General features: G+C 46.0%; 1 protein-coding gene across 5 annotated transcripts in view; it reads right to left on the bottom strand.

Annotated features, from left to right (window-relative positions):
* The window catches only part of CLCN3 (Cl-/H+ antiporter 3), an 846,805-nt gene that overhangs the window by 217,397 nt on the left and 607,563 nt on the right, over positions 1-21,845 (bottom strand). For all 5 annotated transcript variants that reach the window (XM_085641816.1, XM_085641819.1, XM_085641817.1 and 2 more), the window contains one exon: positions 3,786-3,970. In XM_085641816.1, the coding sequence (XP_085497942.1) occupies positions 3,786-3,970 (185 nt within the window). The remainder of the gene's footprint in view (positions 1-3,785; positions 3,971-21,845) is intronic.

Here is a 21,845-nt window from a genome sequence, read left to right as displayed (position 1 = left end):
TGCCCAGTCCTGTGCAAGTTGGCTCTGAAGGGCCATAGGGTTATCAGACCCCTCCCAGTCGCCCCCGTCATCCGATTCCTGGTAAACAGGAGGAATGATCGGAGCCGGTTGATAGACAATATGTGTCTCTAGCGGCGTCGGATGCAGCGGCGTCTGATATAATTTGCTTTCAGGTCTTTACAAGTGTGTTAATGCCTTATGTATTACAACCAAATAGTGCACTCGCGTGGCAAATGATGCAAGGCACTGGCAAACCTCTTCGCACAAAAAGTGTCATTTTGTGAAATGTATTTCGAATTTCTAGAAAAATACTAAGCAGTTTCGCACAATCCTAGGGAATTGTAAAAATACATGTTTTCTCTTTAACCATGGCAAGTTTTGTCCATAGTTCATAAAACTGCAGATATTCGGCTGGATTGTATAGGTGCTTAGACAAGTGAAGTGTGTGACTAGTAGTCACATTTTCAAGGTCTTTAATTCACAATGTTTGAGGTCCTGGTCCAAGCTCAGGAACCTCTGTGAAATATTACAAGCCTGCTGCAAACCGATCCGTTGAGTTCCACCTGCACCTAGAACCCAGTGATTTCTTATTTAATGTACAAGCCCACTGTCATGATAAGGGCGAACAAGGCCACATATTTTTTTTCTGAGACTATTGTTTTTTTTAACTTTTCATGCTATTAGTGTGGCCAGCAAATCCCAGCATGTGCTCTTGGCATAGCTCTTCAATCCATGGGGCACAGGACCCAATGCTTGTTTCCGTTGAGCGGCTATCCTTTTTTCGCTATTACCAGTAAATGTCACAATATCTTTTTGTAGCAATGCTGGTAGTAGAAACCTCTAACCTGTCCCAAGACATACAATCACGAGTAGGCCCGCAGGCTCAATCCATTTATTTCTGAAGAAACTGGCTGAACATCAAGTTCTGCACATGTAAATCTTTAATACTGGAGAAATGTAATTAATTCAGTACAATATGTTGTCTTCTAACAAGGCATCCCTTCCTTTGAAATATATCTTCTCCAGGAGGAACGGGTGCCTTGTAAGAAGACAACATATTGTGTTGTATTGAATGAATTACATTTTGTTAAGTATTAAAGATTTACATGTGCAGAACTTGGTTATCAGCCAGTTTAATCAGAACTAAATGGGTTGAACCTGTGGGCCTTTGTCACATTATGGCATTGCTCTTAATTCCTAATTGTGAAGGCCTAATCAAACAATATTTAAGGCCAATGGGATAAGGAGGCCCAAATCCTATGAATTCTTTCCAAAACGATGCCAACTTGGGGAAGTTCAAAGAGATATGTAAGACATGAACTTGTTCTCACACTGCTTCCAAGATAGCACAGAGAGAAACTAAACACCTGAGAGACAATACATTGTCAGGCTCTTGAGTAGAAAGTTCATAAGTGTGAAAGAAGCAAGTTGCAATCCACATTTATAGGCCAAGAGTGTACTAATGCACGAGCAGACTGCGCACAGCTTTGCTTAACAGCTATAGGGAAAATGTTTGCAGTTGGTTTGCAGCTTGTAGATCAAAAGTTTGCACACTCCTGCCATCTAGTATTGGGCGCAGTTGTTATAAGCCGTTTTGCCTCGAAGAAAAGGTTTCAGGTTTGAATGTCTCGTGATCCCTCCCTGAAAACCACAACGAACAGGGATAAAGACTTCTTAGATTATGTTTTTCCCATACGGGTGAGAGAAAGGATGTGTAGCAGAAAATGAGCATTGATGCTTCAAAAATGTGATTTAATATCCCAAACATTGTACTATAAGCTTACATCGAGGGAGGTGGGGAGGACAAATGTGAATGTAGCACTACAAGCGGCAAACTAATTTGTTACTGGTAAGTATTTTTTTTCCCGTTTGAAGCATGTGCTGCACAGATCAAAAAGCAGTATCCTCCTCCATAAGTGGTGGCCTGCAAGCAGATGATGTTTGAAACAAAGATTTAAGGAAAGAATGTAGGCCTGGGAAGTTAACTTCACTGCGTTCGCAGAGTTTTCTGCACTCCGCGGAGCTCGCGCAGTGCAGAAAACTCCGCTTCGCGATGTGCAGCAGAGTTTTTTCCTTGCTCGCGACGGTTAATTTGCGCCACCTACCGATGCGCAGGGGTACTGCTGAGAAAACATTCTCCTGATCCAGTCTGACGCCTGGAGATAATTCTAAGGTAAGAAATCTATAACTAATAGTCTCTTTCAGGTATATAAAATAGGCCTGGGCAGGGTCATGATCTCTAAATTAATGGCACCTTATGTCCGCCTGACCAAGCGGATCCATATCAATGGCCGGCTCACTCCGTGCACAGGTGTACCGGGCTAGGCTGTCCACTCTCTCCCCTCATCTTTGCCTTGGCAGTAGAACCCCTGGCGATTGCAATATGCCAATCGTCAGACATATCTGGTATTCCCTTTGGAAGGTATGAGCATGAGGCCTCTCTCTTTGATGATGACCTTCTTCTCTCATTAACAGCCGCTGACTCCTCCCTACTAGCGCTTGCTTCCCTTCTCCGCTCTTTTGAAAGAGTCTCGGACTTCAAAATTAATATGACCTTAATTAGAAGTTGCAGTTTGTACTAAGGACAACCCGATCTATATGCACCTACACCGTTACGGCATGCAACTCAATAAATCTTCATAAAAAGAGAAAAGTAAAGCCACTTTCCAAGAAAGAAATTGTTAATGCATATGAGTGCATCAACTTAGAAGTGCCCCAATGAGTTATGAGACTACCTCGTAGGGATGACTCTTAAGGCCCTACATGAACACTTTCACAGATGGAATTTTAAATATAAATATAAAAGGGTATTACCTATTCTGTGTGCAAGCTGATAAAGTGGGTCATGGCAACTGGCCGAGAAGGTCTAATGCTTAGTAGGGTCACCATGGGAGAGCTGGCTATGGGGAGGTCCACTGTGTCCTTAAAGTGACTGAGGACCCCTTTCCAGAATATCACCAGGCTGGGGCAGGTCCACCAGATATGGATAAAATCACCTAGAAGAAAGCCAGACAGAAGCTATATTCCCTAGCTAGAAACAACATGTTAATCTGCTACTCCATGACAAGTGTCCACTTGCTGTCAATCTACTTTAAAAAGCCCATGGCCTCAGCAGCCCTATGCAACACCACAGCGTAGGAGGCTTCCTCCTCCGTGGCCACGGTAGGGGGAGAAAGCATACCAAGGTCTGGGGAGGTGTCCAGACCACTGGCATCACCCAACTCCTCTCTCCAGTCCGGATATTCTAGCTGGTCTGCCAAAGGGTCCACAGACCCCTCCCAGACCTCCTCACCCTCCTCTGGCTGCCACTAAGGGTGGAAAGGAATGCCAGAATAGAACAGTGGTATAAAAGTGCCGGCCGGTACCGGCGTAGGTTGACGCCGGTCCGGCTCCCAAGTTGAAGGGGAGGCCGGGGTCAACACCGGCTGGGGACACAACCGGCGTCGGAGGAGTCGTCAGAGGAATCGTGCCAGGGAAGGTGTTGTGAGGTCAACCAGCGCTGATCCAGATCCAGGCCTGGATCCTTGGGGGCCCTGCAGGGCCGGAGCTGCTGGCATCGAAAGCCTAGAACCCCGAGCCAAGTCCACCGGACCCCAAGACGCGCCTGCGAAGTTGGGCTGCCCAGAGATGGAGTGGAGGGCTTTGTAAAATGCACAAAGCTGGGTAGGGGTTTGTAAACATATACATTTGGTCTATTCTCTGATCTCTCATGAATGTGTGCACTTTTGTTTTCCAAAGTTTGTCTTATAAGATGTAAGAAACTCTATTGTTCAGCGTAAACTTACATGTTCTTCACCAATTATAAGTTCAGCCCAGGTTTTCCACTCCGGACATCTGCCTCTGTCCACAAAAGTCTCATTGGATCCCCAGCAACACTGCTCATGGTTGAACCACAGTTTCTCCAGGCAAATCCCTTCTTTCAGGTCGGTGAGCCAGTCTGCAGCAATGTCTATCAACCCAGCAAGAGCTCCTGTAGACAAAAGTTCAGAACACAAACAGTTATTTCCAATCAAGCTTTTAGGTTTTGGTGTTTATACCCACTTAAACAGTTCTGTTGAAATTCGCAGTTATTATTTATCAGGAACTTCTTCAATATACTAACAAAAATTATTTTCAGCTAAAAACAGATATAGTTGCTTTGTAATAATATCTTAAAAGGAATATCTGCAAATGTTTAGCAAACATAATAGCCCAGACAGCTTACCATGCATGATGCAACAAGAACATAATTCAAAGTAACATCATTGTAGTGGGTGTTTTCTCTTAAAATAAAGAGAAATTGTAAATAACACATTTTAATATTTTGACCTCAAAACACAGAAGCATTGGGTGACAGTGCCCTTCGTCCCTATCAACTTGCTTAACTGGAAAACTGGAAACATCACATTTATAGCTCTCTGAAACTGAATCACTGCAAGTTAAGGAAGAACTTGTCTAACCCAAACGTATGATCCCTAATCAGAATTGGATACTTTTAAGGTAAGTAACAAAAATCTGTAAGCTCAACATATCCCTGAAAATAAGTTAATAATTAACAATAAATTCTAGTCAACATCTTTAATGCAAAGACAATGCCACTTTGTTCAAAGAGTGGAGAAAATGTGTTTTGCTGAAAACACCAGTAGAACAGTTTTAAGGCTATAACAAAGCCATGTGTCTTTAAAATAGTTCAATTACTTGAAAGGTGAACAAAAACACTATGTGTTCTACTGTTTTTATCAAATCAAGTTCATACTAAACTTGTCAAATGGATCCGATGTTTAAAACCTGCTTCTTTAAATTTGAAAATATTTATTGTTTTATAAAACATAGGTACATTTAACACTGGTGTTATATATAAACAGATCCTCCAATTATCTAGCCATCACAGAATTCACGGGAAGAAAGGAGATTAAAACCTGCTTTTTTTAACATAAAAAAATTAGGCAAATTCAACCTCTATTGTCACTCCATTGATAGGTGCACCCTTTGATATCCGTACCCTTGAACTATGGTAGCAATGTGCATCTTGGACTTATTGATTATTTTGCTCGTGGGATCAAGTGCATTAAGAAAGTAGCTGTCATACGACGGAGAGTATTCCCTATACACCCAGGATATCTCCAAAACCCTACAATAAGCAAGGGACTCCTTGCAATCACAAAACACTATTTCAACAAAAATGCGCTTTCCGTGTCCTTCAATGTAACACTCTGGGAAGCCTACAAAACAGTGCTGCGCTGACAGGCGATATCCCTGAGAGCCGGACACAAGAAGTTGCAGAAACAACAGATGGAAGACCTTGAGCAGGGGGTGGCGGTCGCTGAGGCAAACCATGCCCTTGTCTTAACCAACGACACCACACATGTACTGAGTATGGAACAGCAGGCATACAGAACGTTTGCGTGGGAGGGGGCGAAGGCACAACTTACGGCTACAAGACACACCATCTATGAAGCAGGGGATAAAGCAGGCAAGCTTCTTGCCTGGCTTGCCAAAAACGATCGAGCAAGTAGGTGGATAGCTCAACTTCGTATGGAATACGGAGAGCAAACTGGGGACCCGCAGCAAATAGTGGACTCCATGGTCTCCTTCTATCAGGAGATATACAAGCCGATAGCCACCAACATGCTAGAAGACAACCTTGCCTTCCTAAAAGATATTTGCATGCCCGTATTATCAGATGAGGCAATCCTCAGCGAAGATGAACCTGCCACTGCCATTGCGTCACTCCAACCTGGGAAAGCACTGGGCCCGAATGGTATACCGATAGAACTCTACAAGAAAATGGAGACGCATCTCACGCCGCACCTCCTTAATATGTACAGGGCCAGTCTAGATATGGGTGAGCTTCCCAGGGACCAGCGTCTAGCAACAATAGTTGCAATTCACAAAGCAGGAAAGTCGCCGCAAGAATGTGCTTCCTACAGACCAATTTACCTCATCAATGCCGAGGCCAAAATACTGGCCAAGGCACTGGCCTTGCGCCTCCAGCCATATCTCACTACGTTAATCCATCCTGACCAATCGGGTTTCATACCCCACCGCAACATGGCCCTGAATCTCTGCAGGCTCAACGGGGTCATGGCTCGGAGTTCTACTATTGCAAAGGATGCAGCCATCCTCTCTTTGGACGCCCGCATGGCGTTCGACATTGTGGAATGGCCCTTCCTTTTTGCGGTGCTCCGTCACATGGGATTTGGCCCCAAGTTCTGTGCCTGGGTAAGACTTCTCTACAACAAACCCAGGGCACATGTCGTGGCGAACAGCCGCACTTCGCGAGACTTCCCCCTGGGCAAGGGTACGAGACAGGGATGTCCACTCTCCCCACTATTGTTGGCGATGGTAATGGAACCACTGGCGGCATGGATCCGTCAAGATCCTGTTATCAGAGAGCTTAAGTGGACGATGGAATGGGAGGACCGCATATCCTTATATGCGGACGATATCCTACTCTACATGACATCGCCCGTCCGGTCGCTTAATTGCCTCCTTGACATCTGTGCGGCCTATGGCAGAACCTCGGGCTACACCATAAATTGGTCGAAACCATTGCTTTATATCCTCCACGGCAACCCCCCAAAACTGTGATATCCAAATGGCAAAATGGGGTTTTGTGTACCTCGGTATCTATATCACCCCACAGGCTGCACACTTCATAGAAGAAAATCTCATGAAACCGTTGGCCTGCTTCCGCCGTGATGTGAGGCACTGGCATTCTCTCCCTCTTACGCTGCTGGCCAGAACAGCGCTATTCAAAATGATGGCACTGCCCAGATTTTTGTATGTCCTACAGAACACCCCCTTTCATGTCTATCCCTCCTTTTTTACTCTGTTAAATGTCGAGGTAACTTAACTCCTCTGGGATGGCGAAACGGCACGCATAGCCATGAAAAAAATCGTTAAGGGGTAATATGATGGAGGAATCACGCTTCCACACATCCAGACTTATTATTGGGCATCGCAGCTCACTGCTATAAACCAATGGCTACACACACCGCAGGACAAACCCGCATTCCGTATGGATCGCCATCTCCTTGACGCCGATGGGATATTGGGGAGTAGAATAATCACAGGAGTTATACCCATAGACCCAACTGAGATTGGGTAAATACTTGTAAATGCGACAATATCTCAGCAGGATGTACTGAATTATTTAGAAAGGTATGTACAAGACATTACAAGGAACACAAGAGAGGAAACTCAAAGTTGTTCTTTCAAAGCGCCAATAGGCGTCATATATTTGGCAGATCAAGAGAATTGCAGTAATAAGAGCACAACAGGGTATAAATACTCTGGCAACCCGAGTGAAAGTGTACAAAGTGCTCGTGCTAGTGAAACAACGGCGCTAGTGACAACGTGAAAAACCACAACAGACGGCGCAAAAAGGCAATATATACAATACAGGGTCCATATAACAATTTACTCGATAGTATAATTGGTATTTTTCTTAGTTTCAATGAACCAGGTTTGTGTGCGCCAAGAACGTTTAGGCTGGTGGATAATGGTCGACGGCGTTTCGATCCTGTCAGTTAAGGATCATCATCAGGACCTGGGTCGCCTAAATTGGGAGTGCTCTGTAAAAAACAATTACCGGATCAGAGCGGTGGTCAGGAGGAAAGAAGAAAGGAGAGCTGGGGCAGGAAAACGACAGGAGGGATGGGGCGGGTAAAATGGAAAACAAAAAGAAAAAGGAAAGATGGGGAAAATGAGAAGGAAAGAAAGGGAAAGACAAAAAGGAAGAGTGGGGGGGGGTTTCTCGTGGGGGTGAGAACAAAGGGGGTGGGTGGGGCGGTGTGGCTGGAAAAGAAGGAAGGGGAAAAAGGGGGGGGGGGGAAGAAAGGGGGACGGGAAAAAGGGGAGGAAAAAGCAGGGAGAGGGTAGAAGTGGAACAGGCAATGACTGGAAGCCTACCTTGTGCATGGGGAGAAGGGTGTTCAGCAATGGGTGAATGCTAGAATGAGCAAGGGGAGAAATACCTCCCTCGGAGTTCTGTGGAAAACGAGGGATACGAGAGAATTAAGAGGTGGAAGTGGAAAAATTACAAGGAAAGGGAGGCAGCAAGGCTAACAGCGACTCACCGAAGTTAGGGATTAAGGAACTTCGCAGGAAGGGCAACCGATGCAGGGGGAGGACCGGTATGCAGCCTAGGAAAAAAGGGGAGCATGAAGTTACCGGCTGTACAACGGGGGTAGGACTTAGAGCAAACAAGGACCATAAGAAGCTTACCCAAAGCTTGATGGAGCAGCAGTCAGGGCTCTGGTCGCGCAGTCAATTGGCGATCAGCAGCAGAACAGGAATCAATCCAGAGCGGCAGAAATTACCGCGGGGTCAAGAGGAGCCAACTACGTGTGCAACCCCTAGGTCGATTAGTGACAATGAGGTGAAGGACGGAGCCTCCTAAATGAAGGCGGAGTGGGCGTGACGCGGAGCCGTCGTCTATAGGACGCCGGTGACGGGAGGCGGGGAATGAGTCAGCGATCTGGTAACTAGGGTTGTGGGAATGCAGCCCGGTTGCTAAGGACGCTAAATACACGGGGAAAGAACGGAAGGAAAGGGAAGAGTTGAACGGGGCTGCTGGGGATCGAACCAGCGGGGTGAATGGCAGGAAAAGAAAAAAGGCAGAGAGGAGGGCAGACAAGGGGGAGAAAAGGAGCCAGGGGCGAAAAGACTTGTTTACGGGTAAAAGGGCAGCATGGAAAAGGAGACAGGAAGGGGGCAAAAGACGAGGAAGGAGGGAGGGAAAGCAGGGAGAGGGGAATTCCGACCTTATGAACACTACAATTGTGGTAAACAACAGTGTTATGAAGATAATTATGCAAGGACAAACATGGAGAAAAAACAATTCATTAGTAGAAAAAACAATGTTTTAAAAACATGAACTACCATTCAGGGTAAGAGGGCAAAGAATTTCTGGATCTGTAAGAACAAGGAGGAGACGGGACACGGGAGTGCAGAATGGCCAGGATATGGTGTAGATGGCGCCAGGAGGGACTGAACATCAGGTGGTATAATGAATGGTACCGTTCCACTCATCAATCGTGTTCAAGCCATGGTGTACAGAGTTACAACGAGTTATCCATTTGCATTCACTTTTGTCAAGGAGAGCTTGAAGGTTGCCTCCTCTGGGAGGCAGGCGAGGCTGGTCAATAACTTGCCATTTCATGTCCAGAGCATCGTGATTTTGTTCCAGATAGTGTGAGACCAAAGGTGCTGTAATGGTCTTACAGTTAATTCTGCTCTTATGTTGAATGATTCTTTTCTTAATCATCTGAGTAGTTTGTCCAATATAGATGAGATGGCAAGGGCACTCAATGGCATAGATCACATTCTGTGAGCGGCAGTTGGTAAATGTGTTCAGGGTATGTGATTGGTTGTTGAACTTAAAATCCTTGGTATTGGTTGTTAATTCGCATACGCTGCATGATTGACATTTGTAGTGGCCCAGTATGGGTGGTAAACCCCAACTCGAGGTGATGGTATTGGTTGTGGTCGATTTGATAGCATGGACAAGATGGTTCGATAAATTGTTGCCACGTTTGTATGAGAAGAGTGGCGGTTCTTGGAAGGATTTGTTCGTCCGCAGGAGTGTCCAATTGCGAGTAATAATTTTCTTGACCTGGTTACTACTCGGACTGAACTGGGAGACAAAAGGGATCCGGGAATTGGTTTTCTTAGGTTGAGGTGTAAGTAAGAGATCACGATGGCAGTACCATGCCCTCTTTCGAGCACGTGAAACCAATCTTCGTGGGTAACCTCTGTTTGTAAGTTTCTTGCATAGGAGTTCCGATTCTCTGAAATAATCTCTGCGCCATTTGCAGTTTCTCCGAATCCGGAGGAATTGTCCATAGGGTAGCCCATCTTTGAGCCCACGTGGATGATAACTAGAGTAGTGCAGCAGTGTGTTTCTCTCGGTTGGCTTCCGGTATAGTGATGTTCCGATTAGACCATCTTCAGCGTGTATGGTCAGATCTAAAAAAGGCAAGTCATTGGTTGTTTGTTCACATGTGAATTTCAGGTGGGTTTGGGAGTTGTTCAACCAATTAACAAAGGAGGTCAAGGTGGCGGCACATCCTTTCCAGAGTAGCAAGACATCGTCGATGTATCTGCGCCACAGGGAAATTTGATGTCTGAATGGGTTGATGGGTGAAAGTATAAGGGAGGTTTCGAGTCTGTGAACAAAGAGAATGGCAAAATTCGGGGCGAAGCATGCTCCCATCGATACACCTTTGGTTTGCAGGTAGAAGTCTTCTTTGTACAAAAAATAATTATTTTCTAGGGCAATGTATAATAAGTCCATCACAAATTCTGTAGGAATGCGGGTAGGTTTAGGTCTGGTTTCTAGTAGTTCAAAGATGGCTAAAAGTCCTTCTTCATGTGGGATGTTCGTGTATAGGGACTCTATATCCAGACCAGCTATCAATTCCGTCTCTACATCAAAAGGTCTGTCTTCAATGGTCTTGATAAGATCCATGCTGTCTCTTATGAAAGTGTCAGTAAGCGGAACGAATTCTTTAATGACAGAGTCTATGTATTTCCCCAAAGGTTCCAGGGCGGAACCGCAACCAGACACAATGGGTCTTCCAGGGGGATTTTGAAGGTCCTTGTGGATCTTGGGTAAGACGTAGATCACTGGTGTACGTGGGTGGGCATTGTTCAGGAAAGAAAATTCCTTAGAGGAAATAATATTGTTGGTTTGGGCTTGTTTTGTAATGTGGTATATCTTTTTCTTTAAGTCAGGAAGGGGATCACAAGTGAGCTTCCGATAATGGGCCACATTGGAGAGTTGCCTTTTAATTTCCAAGTCGTATTTTTCATTGTCCATGATGACAATTCCACCTCCTTTGTCGGCCGGTTTGATGGTTAGTTCCGATCTATTTTTCAGGCTAAGTAAGGCCTGTTTTTCAACCAGCGGGAGATTGTAAGGGACATATTCAAACTTTTTTTGTACATCTGTAATCTCATGGAGCACCAAACGTTCAAAAGACAGTATTTCAGGAGGCATGGTGTGTGAGGGGGGATGGAAGGTGGAAGGGAGGTGGAAGCGTGGGGCATCAGTTTGGAAAGGATTCGGTCTGTCTGCAAAAAATTGTCGTAGTCTGATTCGTCTGAAGAACTGTAGTAAATGTGCATGTAAATCAATAAAGTTGCTGCGTTCCGTAGGTACAAAGCTCAAGCCTCTACTGAGCAGATTGGTTTCTTCTTCCGAGAGAATATGATTGGGAAGATTGAATATGGGAATCACCTCAGGGTTAGTGCTGGATTGAGAGTCATTTGGTTCCATGGCGATGACAGGTACATTCATGGTGTTTCTTGGGGTAATTATTGTTGAGGGCCCCAACGGTAAAACTTGTTTCTGGTTTGCCTTTTGCCGGAGTATTGGTTTTGGTAGTTGTTCAGTGCGCGTGGACGGTTCTGGCCGCGTCCGCGGCCTTGTTCTAAAAAACAGGGTGGCAACAGGGATGGAAGTTTGTGTTGGTTCCTAGAGGTGCTGGGCTCTTCGTTATGTTCCGAATCTTCAATTGAGGTGTTGGAGGAGTCTGAGAAGGTGATGCGCTGGTTATTCCTGAATCTACCCCAGTTGCGTGTCATAGGGGGGTTGTAGGGGGTATTGTAGAATTCGTCTTTCAGGTATGGATAGGTTTTGTCTATGCTGTAATATTTAATGTCCCTTTGTATTTTGGTAACTTTTTTGTTAAGTTCAAAGGTATTGAAAGTTGTTATAGTTGAATTGATTTTCTCCAGAAGATTTTTCGCTTCAGGTATAGAGTTGTCTTCCAAAATGAGTTTCTCAATCTCAGCAATCTCTTCTAGTTCTTTTTGGCTGTGCTCTATAGCCGTATGATGCCCCACGCTTCCACCTCCCTTCCACCTTCCATCCCCCCTCACACACCATGCCTCCTGAAATACTGTCTTTTGAACGTTTGGTGCTCCATGAGATTACAGATGTACAAAAAAAGTTTGAATATGTCCCTTACAATCTCCCGCTGGTTGAAAAACAGGCCTTACTTAGCCTGAAAAATAGATCGGAACTAACCATCAAACCGGCCGACAAAGGAGGTGGAATTGTCATCATGGACAATGAAAAATACGACTTGGAAATTAAAAGGCAACTCTCCAATGTGGCCCATTATCGGAAGCTCACTTGTGATCCCCTTCCTGACTTAAAGAAAAAGATATACCACATTACAAAACAAGCCCAAACCGACAATATTATTTCCTCTAAGGAATTTTCTTTCCTGAACAATGCCCACCCACGTACACCAGTGATCTACGTCTTACCCAAGATCCACAAGGACCTTCAAAATCCCCCTGGAAGACCCATTGTGTCTGGTTGCAGTTCCGCCCTGGAACCTTTGGGGAAATACATAGACTCTGTCATTAAAGAATTCGTTCCGCTTACTGACACTTTCATAAGAGACAGCATGGATCTTATCAAGATCATTGAAGACAGACCTTTTGATGTAGAGACGGAATTGATGGCTGGTCTGGATATAGAGTCCCTATACACGAACATCCCACATGAAGAAGGACTTTTAGCCATCTTTGAACTACTAGAAACCAGACCTAAACCTACCCGCATTCCTACAGAATTTGTGATGGACTTATTACACATTGCCCTAGAAAATAATTATTTTTTGTACAAAGAAGACTTCTACCTGCAAACCAAAGGTGTATCGATGGGAGCATGCTTCGCCCCGAATTTTGCCATTCTCTTTGTTCACAGACTCGAAACCTCCCTTATACTTTCACCCATCAACCCATTCAGACATCAAATTTCCCTGTGGCGCAGATACATCGACGATGTCTTGCTACTCTGGAAAGGATGTGCCGCCACCTTGACCTCCTTTGTTAATTGGTTGAACAACTCCCAAACCCACCTGAAATTCACATGTGAACAAACAACCAATGACTTGCCTTTTTTAGATCTGACCATACACGCTGAAGATGGTCTAATCGGAACATCACTATACCGGAAGCCAACCGAGAGAAACACACTGCTGCACTACTCTAGTTATCATCCACGTGGGCTCAAAGATGGGCTACCCTATGGACAATTCCTCCGGATTCGGAGAAACTGCAAATGGCGCAGAGATTATTTCAGAGAATCGGAACTCCTATGCAAGAAACTTACAAACAGAGGTTACCCACGAAGATTGGTTTCACGTGCTCGAAAGAGGGCATGGTACTGCCATCGTGATCTCTTACTTACACCTCAACCTAAGAAAACCAATTCCCGGATCCCTTTTGTCTCCCAGTTCAGTCCGAGTAGTAACCAGGTCAAGAAAATTATTACTCGCAATTGGACACTCCTGCGGACGAACAAATCCTTCCAAGAACCGCCACTCTTCTCATACAAACGTGGCAACAATTTATCGAACCATCTTGTCCATGCTATCAAATCGACCACAACCAATACCATCACCTCGAGTTGGGGTTTACCACCCATACTGGGCCACTACAAATGTCAATCATGCAGCGTATGCGAATTAACAACCAATACCAAGGATTTTAAGTTCAACAACCAATCACATACCCTGAACACATTTACCAACTGCCGCTCACAGAATGTGATCTATGCCATCGAGTGCCCTTGCCATCTCATCTATATTGGACAAACTACTCAGATGATTAAGAAAAGAATCATTCAACATAAGAGCAGAATTAACTGTAGGACCATTACAGCACCTTTGGTCTCACACTATCTGGAACAAAATCACGATGCTCTGGACATGAAATGGCAAGTTATTGACCAGCCTCGCCTGCCTCCCAGAGGAGGCAACCTTCAAGCTCTCCTTGACAAAAGTGAATGCAAATGGATAACTCGTTGTAACTCTGTACACCATGGCTTGAACACGATTGATGAGTGGAACGGTACCATTCATTATACCACCTGATGTTCAGTCCCTCCTGGCGCCATCTACACCATATCCTGGCCATTCTGCACTCCCGTGTCCCGTGTCCCGTCTCCTCCTTGTTCTTACAGATCCAGAAATTCTTTGCCCTCTTACCCTGAATGGTAGTTCATGTTTTTAAAACATTGTTTTTTCTACTAATGAATTGTTTTTTCTCCATGTTTGTCCTTGCATAATTATCTTCATAACACTGTTGTTTACCACAATTGTAGTGTTCATAAGGTCGGAATTCCCCTCTCCCTGCTTTCCCTCCCTCCTTCCTCGTCTTTTGCCCCCTTCCTGTCTCCTTTTCCATGCTGCCCTTTTACCCGTAAACAAGTCTTTTCGCCCCTGGCTCCTTTTCTCCCCCTTGTCTGCCCTCCTCTCTGCCTTTTTTCTTTTCCTGCCATTCACCCCGCTGGTTCGATCCCCAGCAGCCCCGTTCAACTCTTCCCTTTCCTTCCGTTCTTTCCCCGTGTATTTAGCGTCCTTAGCAACCGGGCTGCATTCCCACAACCCTAGTTACCAGATCGCTGACTCATTCCCCGCCTCCCGTCACCGGCGTCCTATAGACGACGGCTCCGCGTCACGCCCACTCCGCCTTCATTTAGGAGGCTCCGTCCTTCACCTCATTGTCACTAATCGACCTAGGGGTTGCACACGTAGTTGGCTCCTCTTGACCCCGCGGTAATTTCTGCCGCTCTGGATTGATTCCTGTTCTGCTGCTGATCGCCAATTGACTGCGCGACCAGAGCCCTGACTGCTGCTCCATCAAGCTTTGGGTAAGCTTCTTATGGTCCTTGTTTGCTCTAAGTCCTACCCCCGTTGTACAGCCGGTAACTTCATGCTCCCCTTTTTTTCCTAGGCTGCATACCGGTCCTCCCCCTGCATCGGTTGCCCTTCCTGCGAAGTTCCTTAATCCCTAACTTCGGTGAGTCGCTGTTAGCCTTGCTGCCTCCCTTTCCTTGTAATTTTTCCACTTCCACCTCTTAATTCTCTCGTATCCCTCGTTTTCCACAGAACTCCGAGGGAGGTATTTCTCCCCTTGCTCATTCTAGCATTCACCCATTGCTGAACACCCTTCTCCCCATGCACAAGGTAGGCTTCCAGTCATTGCCTGTTCCACTTCTACCCTCTCCCTGCTTTTTCCTCCCCTTTTTCCCATCCCCCTTTCTTCCCCCCTCCCCCCTTTTTTCCCTTCCTTCTTTTCCAGCCACACAGCCCCACCCACCCCCTTTGTTCTCACACCCACGAGAAACCCCCCCCCACTCTTCCTTTTTGTCTTTCCTTTTCTTTCCTTCTCATTTACCCATCTTTCCTTTTTCTTTTTGTTTTCCATTTTACCCGCCCCATCCCTCCTGTCGTTTTCCTGCCCCAGCTCTCCTTTCTTCTTTCCTCCTGACCGCCGCTCTGATCCGGTAATTGTTTTTTACAGAGCACTCCCAATTTAGGCGACCCAGGTCCTGATGATGATCCTTAACTGACAGGTTCGAAACGCCGTCGACCATTATCCACCAGCCTAAACGTTCTTGGCGCACACAAACCTGGTTCATTGAAACTAAGAAAAATACCAATTATACTATCGAGTAAATTGTTATATGGACCCTGTATTGTATATATTGCCTTTTTGCGCCGTCTGTTGTGGTTTTTCACGTTGTCACTAGCGCCGTTGTTTCACTAGCACGAGCACTTTGTACACTTTCACTAGGGTTGCCAGAGTATTTATACCCTGTTGTGCTCTTATTACTGCAATTCTCTTGATCTGCCAAATATATGACGCCTATTGGCGCTTTGAAAGAACAACTTTGAGTTTCCTCTCTTGTGTTCCTTGTAATGTCTTGTACATACCTTTCTAAATAATTCAGTACATCCTGCTGAGATATTGTCGATGGGATATTGGGAGCATTATATAACAACGTCAAGAAATTACAATACACGGGCCCCACGGCCCATACACTACAAATCTGGCACGAGGCACAGAGGGCGATAGTATGGAAGGGGAGGCTTACACAGGTGACACCATTGTGGGACACCCTGCAACTTGGAAAATTGAAGAACACCAATGGATTCCAACAGTGGGACCTAATAGGGATCTCCAAGGTGGGGGACCTGTGGCAAACGGGGGTGGGGGAGGTGGGGGGGGGGGGGTGTTGGTACCATTGAAACAGTTACAAAAATCATATAAGCTGGCGCACTCTGAAAATTATAGATACACCTAAATAAGACATGCCTTACTGGCAGCGATCCCGAAGAATACACAATTGCCTGAATCCTCCCCGTTAGAAGACAGATTACTCACGGACCACCTCCAAACGAAAGCCATCTCATTGACTTATCGCAAAATTATAAACTATCAACAAGATCCAATAATAGCCCTGAAGAGAAAATGGGAGGCAGAGGTGGGAGATCTGGATGAGGAGGACTGGCAAGCGGCCCTAATGTCCCCGAGGGAGGTCACCATACCTTCTGCCCTTAGGTGACTCCAACTAAAAATTCTACACCGCATTTATTACACAAGGCCCCTGTTACACAAGATAGGTAAGGTGCACACTCCATTCTGCCTCCGTCAAGGTGGAGCGGAGGGTACTTTCTGGCACACACTCTGTGACTGCCCGCGAGTCGCTTCTTTCTGGACCTCTATTTTAGGCACCATGCCCCAAGTTACTAACGTGGTTGTCCCACTCACTCCAAAATGCTGCCTGCTTAACATCTGGGAACCCACAGACTTAAATCATGCAGACCGAGCCTGGGTAACACTGGGAATAACATTAGCCAAACGCAACATAGCACAGTGCTGGGGTTCTGAACAGTCCCCGACGCCTCAGCAGTGGTGTCGTGATATGGATCACACAATGGTGACGGAAAAATCTGTCTACATACATAGAGGCTGCCCTAAGAAATGGACATGAATCTGGGGCAAGTAGAATCACTTTCGGGGCGACATTTGAGTCTGATGATAGCGACTGATTTATATAAAATGCTGAGGCAGGATCTGCCGCACAATGTTACACCCGAAGGGCACGGAAGGGCTGGCAAAGTAGGGGTTCCGGTATATGATGTTATGTCATGTCTACACATACCTGGATTATTATTGATATTTGCCTCTGTTCAGCTACAACTGTATTGTATGTTTGTTGGAATGTGCCAACTATTCAATACATTTTTTTTTTTTTTTTAAATCTATGTCCACTGCCTATCGATGTAGAAGAGAATTCCATGTACATTTCTTTGTGCGTTACATAAAACATTCTATGACTCTGGCCCCATGTACCTCCAGGGAAAACTCAGAAAACACATGCCCTCCAAAATCTGATTACATTTTCTAGCCTCCACCTGCACTGTCTATCTTATCATATGACCCATCCTTTTATCCACTAAAGTTGGTTACTATCTTGGGGCGTGGTCTAGCCGGGCAGCAAAATGGCCACTCGCTAAGAGGGCTCTGCCGCCCAGACAAGATAATCCTACACTTATATGCAGAGGCCGGAGTATAACAAGGATGTAACGCTGCTGAGGGGGAGGTGAAGACGTGAGCAGGGAACGGTGTAACCGTACCTGGTATAGCTGCGGCCGCTGCGACAGCAGGATGAGACCTGGACCGCGCACTGAAGCCCTCCTGGGGCGAGCGAGAGAGGAGGAGTGCGCCCGCTGCAAGAAGGTGCGTCTTGGGCGCGGTCCCTGAACGGAGTGGCCCTCAGGTGGGCCTGCTGGTACAATCTGCGGGGCAGCGGAGACGGCCGGAGAGGTATGTGAGTAGTAGCGGAATTGTGCGTCGACCTTCCTGGCCCCTACTCCCACCCTTTTATGTAACTATAATTAAAAGAAAAATGTGCAATATGTTTTTAGTTTTTGTGTAAATTTGAATTTGAATTCACTAGTTTGCTCCTTTTTATTTGTCCTGTGTTACGTATATGGTACATGCCATCTAGACTTGTCCCAAAGGGAACTTGCACTTTACTTGCTATGAGCTAAGTGCCAGTGCCGAGCACAGGAAACCACCGGCTCAAATTAAGCACTGTATGTAGTGCTGCAAGCTTGCCACTTAGCAGCCATTTACTGTTTCTGCAGCATTTGTGGACACATCTCGTTTATCGTTTGCCAGAAGTCCCAGTGTGGAAGCTGCCACAGTAGGGGAATAGGGAGACAATGACGTTCTCAAGCTAAAGCTATTGTGTTTCCCTGCTAAATTTCAGATGCAGCTTGTTTTGAAGATGGTGTGGGTCTGCAAAGGAGCCAATGAAGTTCCATCAGGGTGAGGGTGATGTGATCATATTTCTTCAGGTCTTGAATGAGAGGTGTGGCACCATGTAGGATAGAACTAATGGGTGCCAGTGTGGAGTCTGTGAGGCCATCGAGTAGGACAGAACCACCATCCATATGTTAGAGTAAGGGGGCATTGAACAGCACTTCTGAAGTCCCTTTATGGATGAAATTGGATGACTTTCTTTAAAAGAGAGAGAGCTGGTACCAGAGCATACTTTTTTTTTTTTGAAGGTGCGCTCCTTGAGGGTGAGGTTGGTGTCCAGGGTGAAACTAAGTGTCTTTACACATCTTTGCAGAGTATGAAAATCCTCAACTATGCTTAACCTCACAGACATGGTGTTTAACTTCGTCCACCCCTACCTACCTGTCACTGTTCAGCCTATTCGATATGTGGTCTTCCTCTACCTCCTGGACTTATCGGTGCTCTTTTACTTTCCTGAACCTCCAAGTCTGTCTGAATCCTAGATCTGTAGATCTTCCAGAGTCTGCCCATTTAACTGCTTCATATACCAAGCTAGCTTGCGAGCAGTGGACACAAAGCATTGCAGTCCTTGACCTACTGATACTCCAATCCTGCTGCAACCGTAGCCTCACACTGTCCTTCATGTGTATAAATAATAAATGAAGGGCCCCAAAGTGCTTCTTAGGAGCTTGCCGCCGCTGCTGCAGACTGCCACAGTTGCGGTGCAGTAAGGCTACTTACTTTTGATTGCAACACATGCTACTTTCTTCCTCCATAGTATGCATAAGTCAATCAATCAATCAAAGGCTTTATTTCGATAAAAAGTTATCATAAAAGCATTACAATAAAAAATGTCAGTTCATTTTGGTCATAAAAGCCATATAATACAATAAAAGATAAGAAATTACATCAATAGGGTTTAAGAAACAGATTAAACAATTAATTTAAGCCTGTTGATTCTGATACGCCACGCCCAGGCTAAAAATTTCGAGAGGGCGCAAACATACAATGAACGAGAATCAGATTTTAAAATACGTAGCGCGACAGCGTGCTGTCTAGTGCCTAATGAGCGGCACAAATTTTTAAGCCATCTTCTTCTAGGGAGAGTATACACTTGGCATTCAAATAAAAAGTGTGCTACAGTCTCGCGCCTAGATGTACAAAAAGGGCAAAGATCTGTCGTCTGTACAGGGGGTTTCCATCCAGATGTGAAAGCGTGGAGTGGGAGAGTCCCAACCCTAAATCTAAAATAAAGGGTCCTATCAAAAGGCTTCTCTATAATGTCCAGGTATAATTCTCGGAGGGGCAGGTCCTTAAAACTCAGAAAATCCTCCGTGAGTCTGCCCAAAGGAGAAGTAGTATTCTCATGTACTGCAATCCATTTCCAATAAAATGTTTTAAGGGTCGCTTTTGGTGGGGAGGACCTGCTTTCCCATGCTGAACTCAATCCCAGATTGCAAAGGAGAGTTTTCATATTTCTCAACCATTTAATCTTGTGCCACCCGGGTAGTGACATTACTTCTGCGAGACCTTTGGCGTAGTTTGCTAATTCTAAGTCTCTTTAGCTCAGTGTTGTAGTTTCTTTTCATCCCTTCTTTTCCATTTGGTAGCTGTCTTTTCCTCCTTCTTACTCTTGCTGTGGGCCAGATTCTGAAAAATAACAAGCATTTGCAATGCAATAGGTCTCGCATTTACACGAGTTTGATCTATTGGCATTGTAAATGACAATGCCTTTTATTGTATGTTTTGGTTTTTAAAACGTAAATGAAAGGCATTGTAATTTCCAATGCCAATAGCTTAAACTAGCGTAAATGCGAGACCTATTGCATTGCAAATGCTTGTTCTTCTTTGAGGGAGGTTCTGAAGGTACCAGGGTGAGGGGGGAGGAATGGGGGGGGGGTTCACATTGGGACATTGTCTGTGCGGGAAATCAAACATTTGGACCGAGTGGTGGCTGTCTCTGGAATGGAGAGTAAAGTATCTGGTACAGCAACAACAAGGGGCTCAGAACGATGGGCGGATGCCCCCATATCTCCCTTGGATAGCCTGCGTTCGACGGATTGGACCTCCTTATCCAATACATCGGTGGCTCTTAAAAGGAAGGAGTCTAAAGTATTCGTGGACTCACCTCTGTGCGTTGATATGGCGGTTTTCGGTTACCCCATCTAAGAAAAATGACCTGGGCCACCTGCGCTGCTTGAGCCGCACACGTTAGGGGGAGGAGGGCCAGGTCAGCCTCCTCCGGGCTCTGAGGGGCGCAGACGTGCCCGCCCTTGGCCCGGGGTACTAATGGGTGCGGCCCGGGCATGCCTGTGTGCGTCCCGCGCTGTGGGAGGCCCTGGCCCCTTAGAAGCACCTTCGGGCGTGGGCAAAAGGTAATGTTGGCGGCACTCTGGCCGCAAGGAATTCTGGGATTTGGAGTCTCGCTCCAAACTCCTCCGGTCTGCAACTGTCTCCCGCACTGCGGTAGGTCCTGGCCCCTTAAAAGCGCCTCCGGGTGTGGGCAAAAGGTCAAAAGTTCGGGTTGGCGGCACTCGGGCCGCAAGGAATGCTGGGATTTGGAGTCCCGTCCAAACTCCTCCGGTCTGCAACTGTCTCCCGACTCTTTAAATGTTTACATTTGGATGATATCTGTATGTCTGAAAAACATGTAATGGGCAATGTGTCTATGAAATATATATATATTTTTAAAAGGTGGTTGGATGGTTTCAGACATGGAAAACACGAGGCTGAACTGTAAATCTCTGTAGATAGTGGTTTGTTTCCCTTCTGAAGGCCAGGTTTCCCTCATTCTGCTGTGGTCGGGTTAGCACGGGGTTCTGCGCCCCTCTCCTGCCTCAGAGTGTGTGCTCCAGAGCTGCACGCGCTGCCTGCGGTGCGTGATCTCAAGCTGCCCACCAAACACTGCCATCTGCAGCCTTGCTCTGCCTGTTTCGGCTGTGCTCCATCACTCTTCTGCTTCTAGCATGTCCGTTTCCGGCTCCCCTCCGTGTTGTCCTCTCCAGTGACGGTGCCTGTGCTTGGGCGGCCGAGAAGGCGCACATAAGGGGGATGTAAGTATCACACGTTAAGGGCAACGTTCAGGTCCGACTGAGATGCCCTGGTGCCGCGGGAGTGCATTTCGTAAAGACTGCAGCTCCTTTGCATTCGCTTGACTTTATTTTCTGTCCAAGTAGCAAAACTGTGGCATTGCCTCCAATTACTATTATAAGAATGTTAGACTTGGCATCTTTTGGAGTGTTTCCCCTGAGTTTTTTTGCTTTCTGACCTCCCGGTTCTGACTCTGTGCTGGCTTAGTGTTTCTGTGCACTTTTCTCACCGCTAATTAGTGGTAAAGTGCAAGTGCTCCTGTGGTAAAATGCGTTATGGATTTATGTTTCCATGATTGGCCTGTTTGATTTATGTGTCAGTCTCTAGTAAAGTGCACTGCGCTTGCGAATCAAATGCTGTTGGTGGCCTGCGGTACGGGATTGTGCCACCCACACGAACGGCCCGTAAAAGGTAACTCAGACCCGCCATTGCGGTGTCTGCATGCAGTTTGTAACTGCCATGTCGACTTAGCCAGTGCACACACTTGCCAGTCCCTCACCTTCCCTTTTCTTACATGTCAGCCACCCCTAAGGTAGGCCCAAGGTACCCCTGTGGGCCGGGTGCAATGTATGTGAAAGGTAGGACATGCCTCAGTGTGTGTGGCATGTCCCGATAGTGAACTACGGCCAATTTCGCTATTGCAAGGCTAACTATTC

The sequence above is a fragment of the Triturus cristatus genome, chromosome 2_2, assembly GCF_964204655.1.
Source record: "Triturus cristatus chromosome 2_2, aTriCri1.1, whole genome shotgun sequence".
NCBI lineage: Eukaryota > Metazoa > Chordata > Amphibia > Caudata > Salamandridae > Triturus > Triturus cristatus.
Note: the sequence above shows the minus strand (reverse complement) of the source record. Positions and strands in the feature narration are given on the sequence as shown.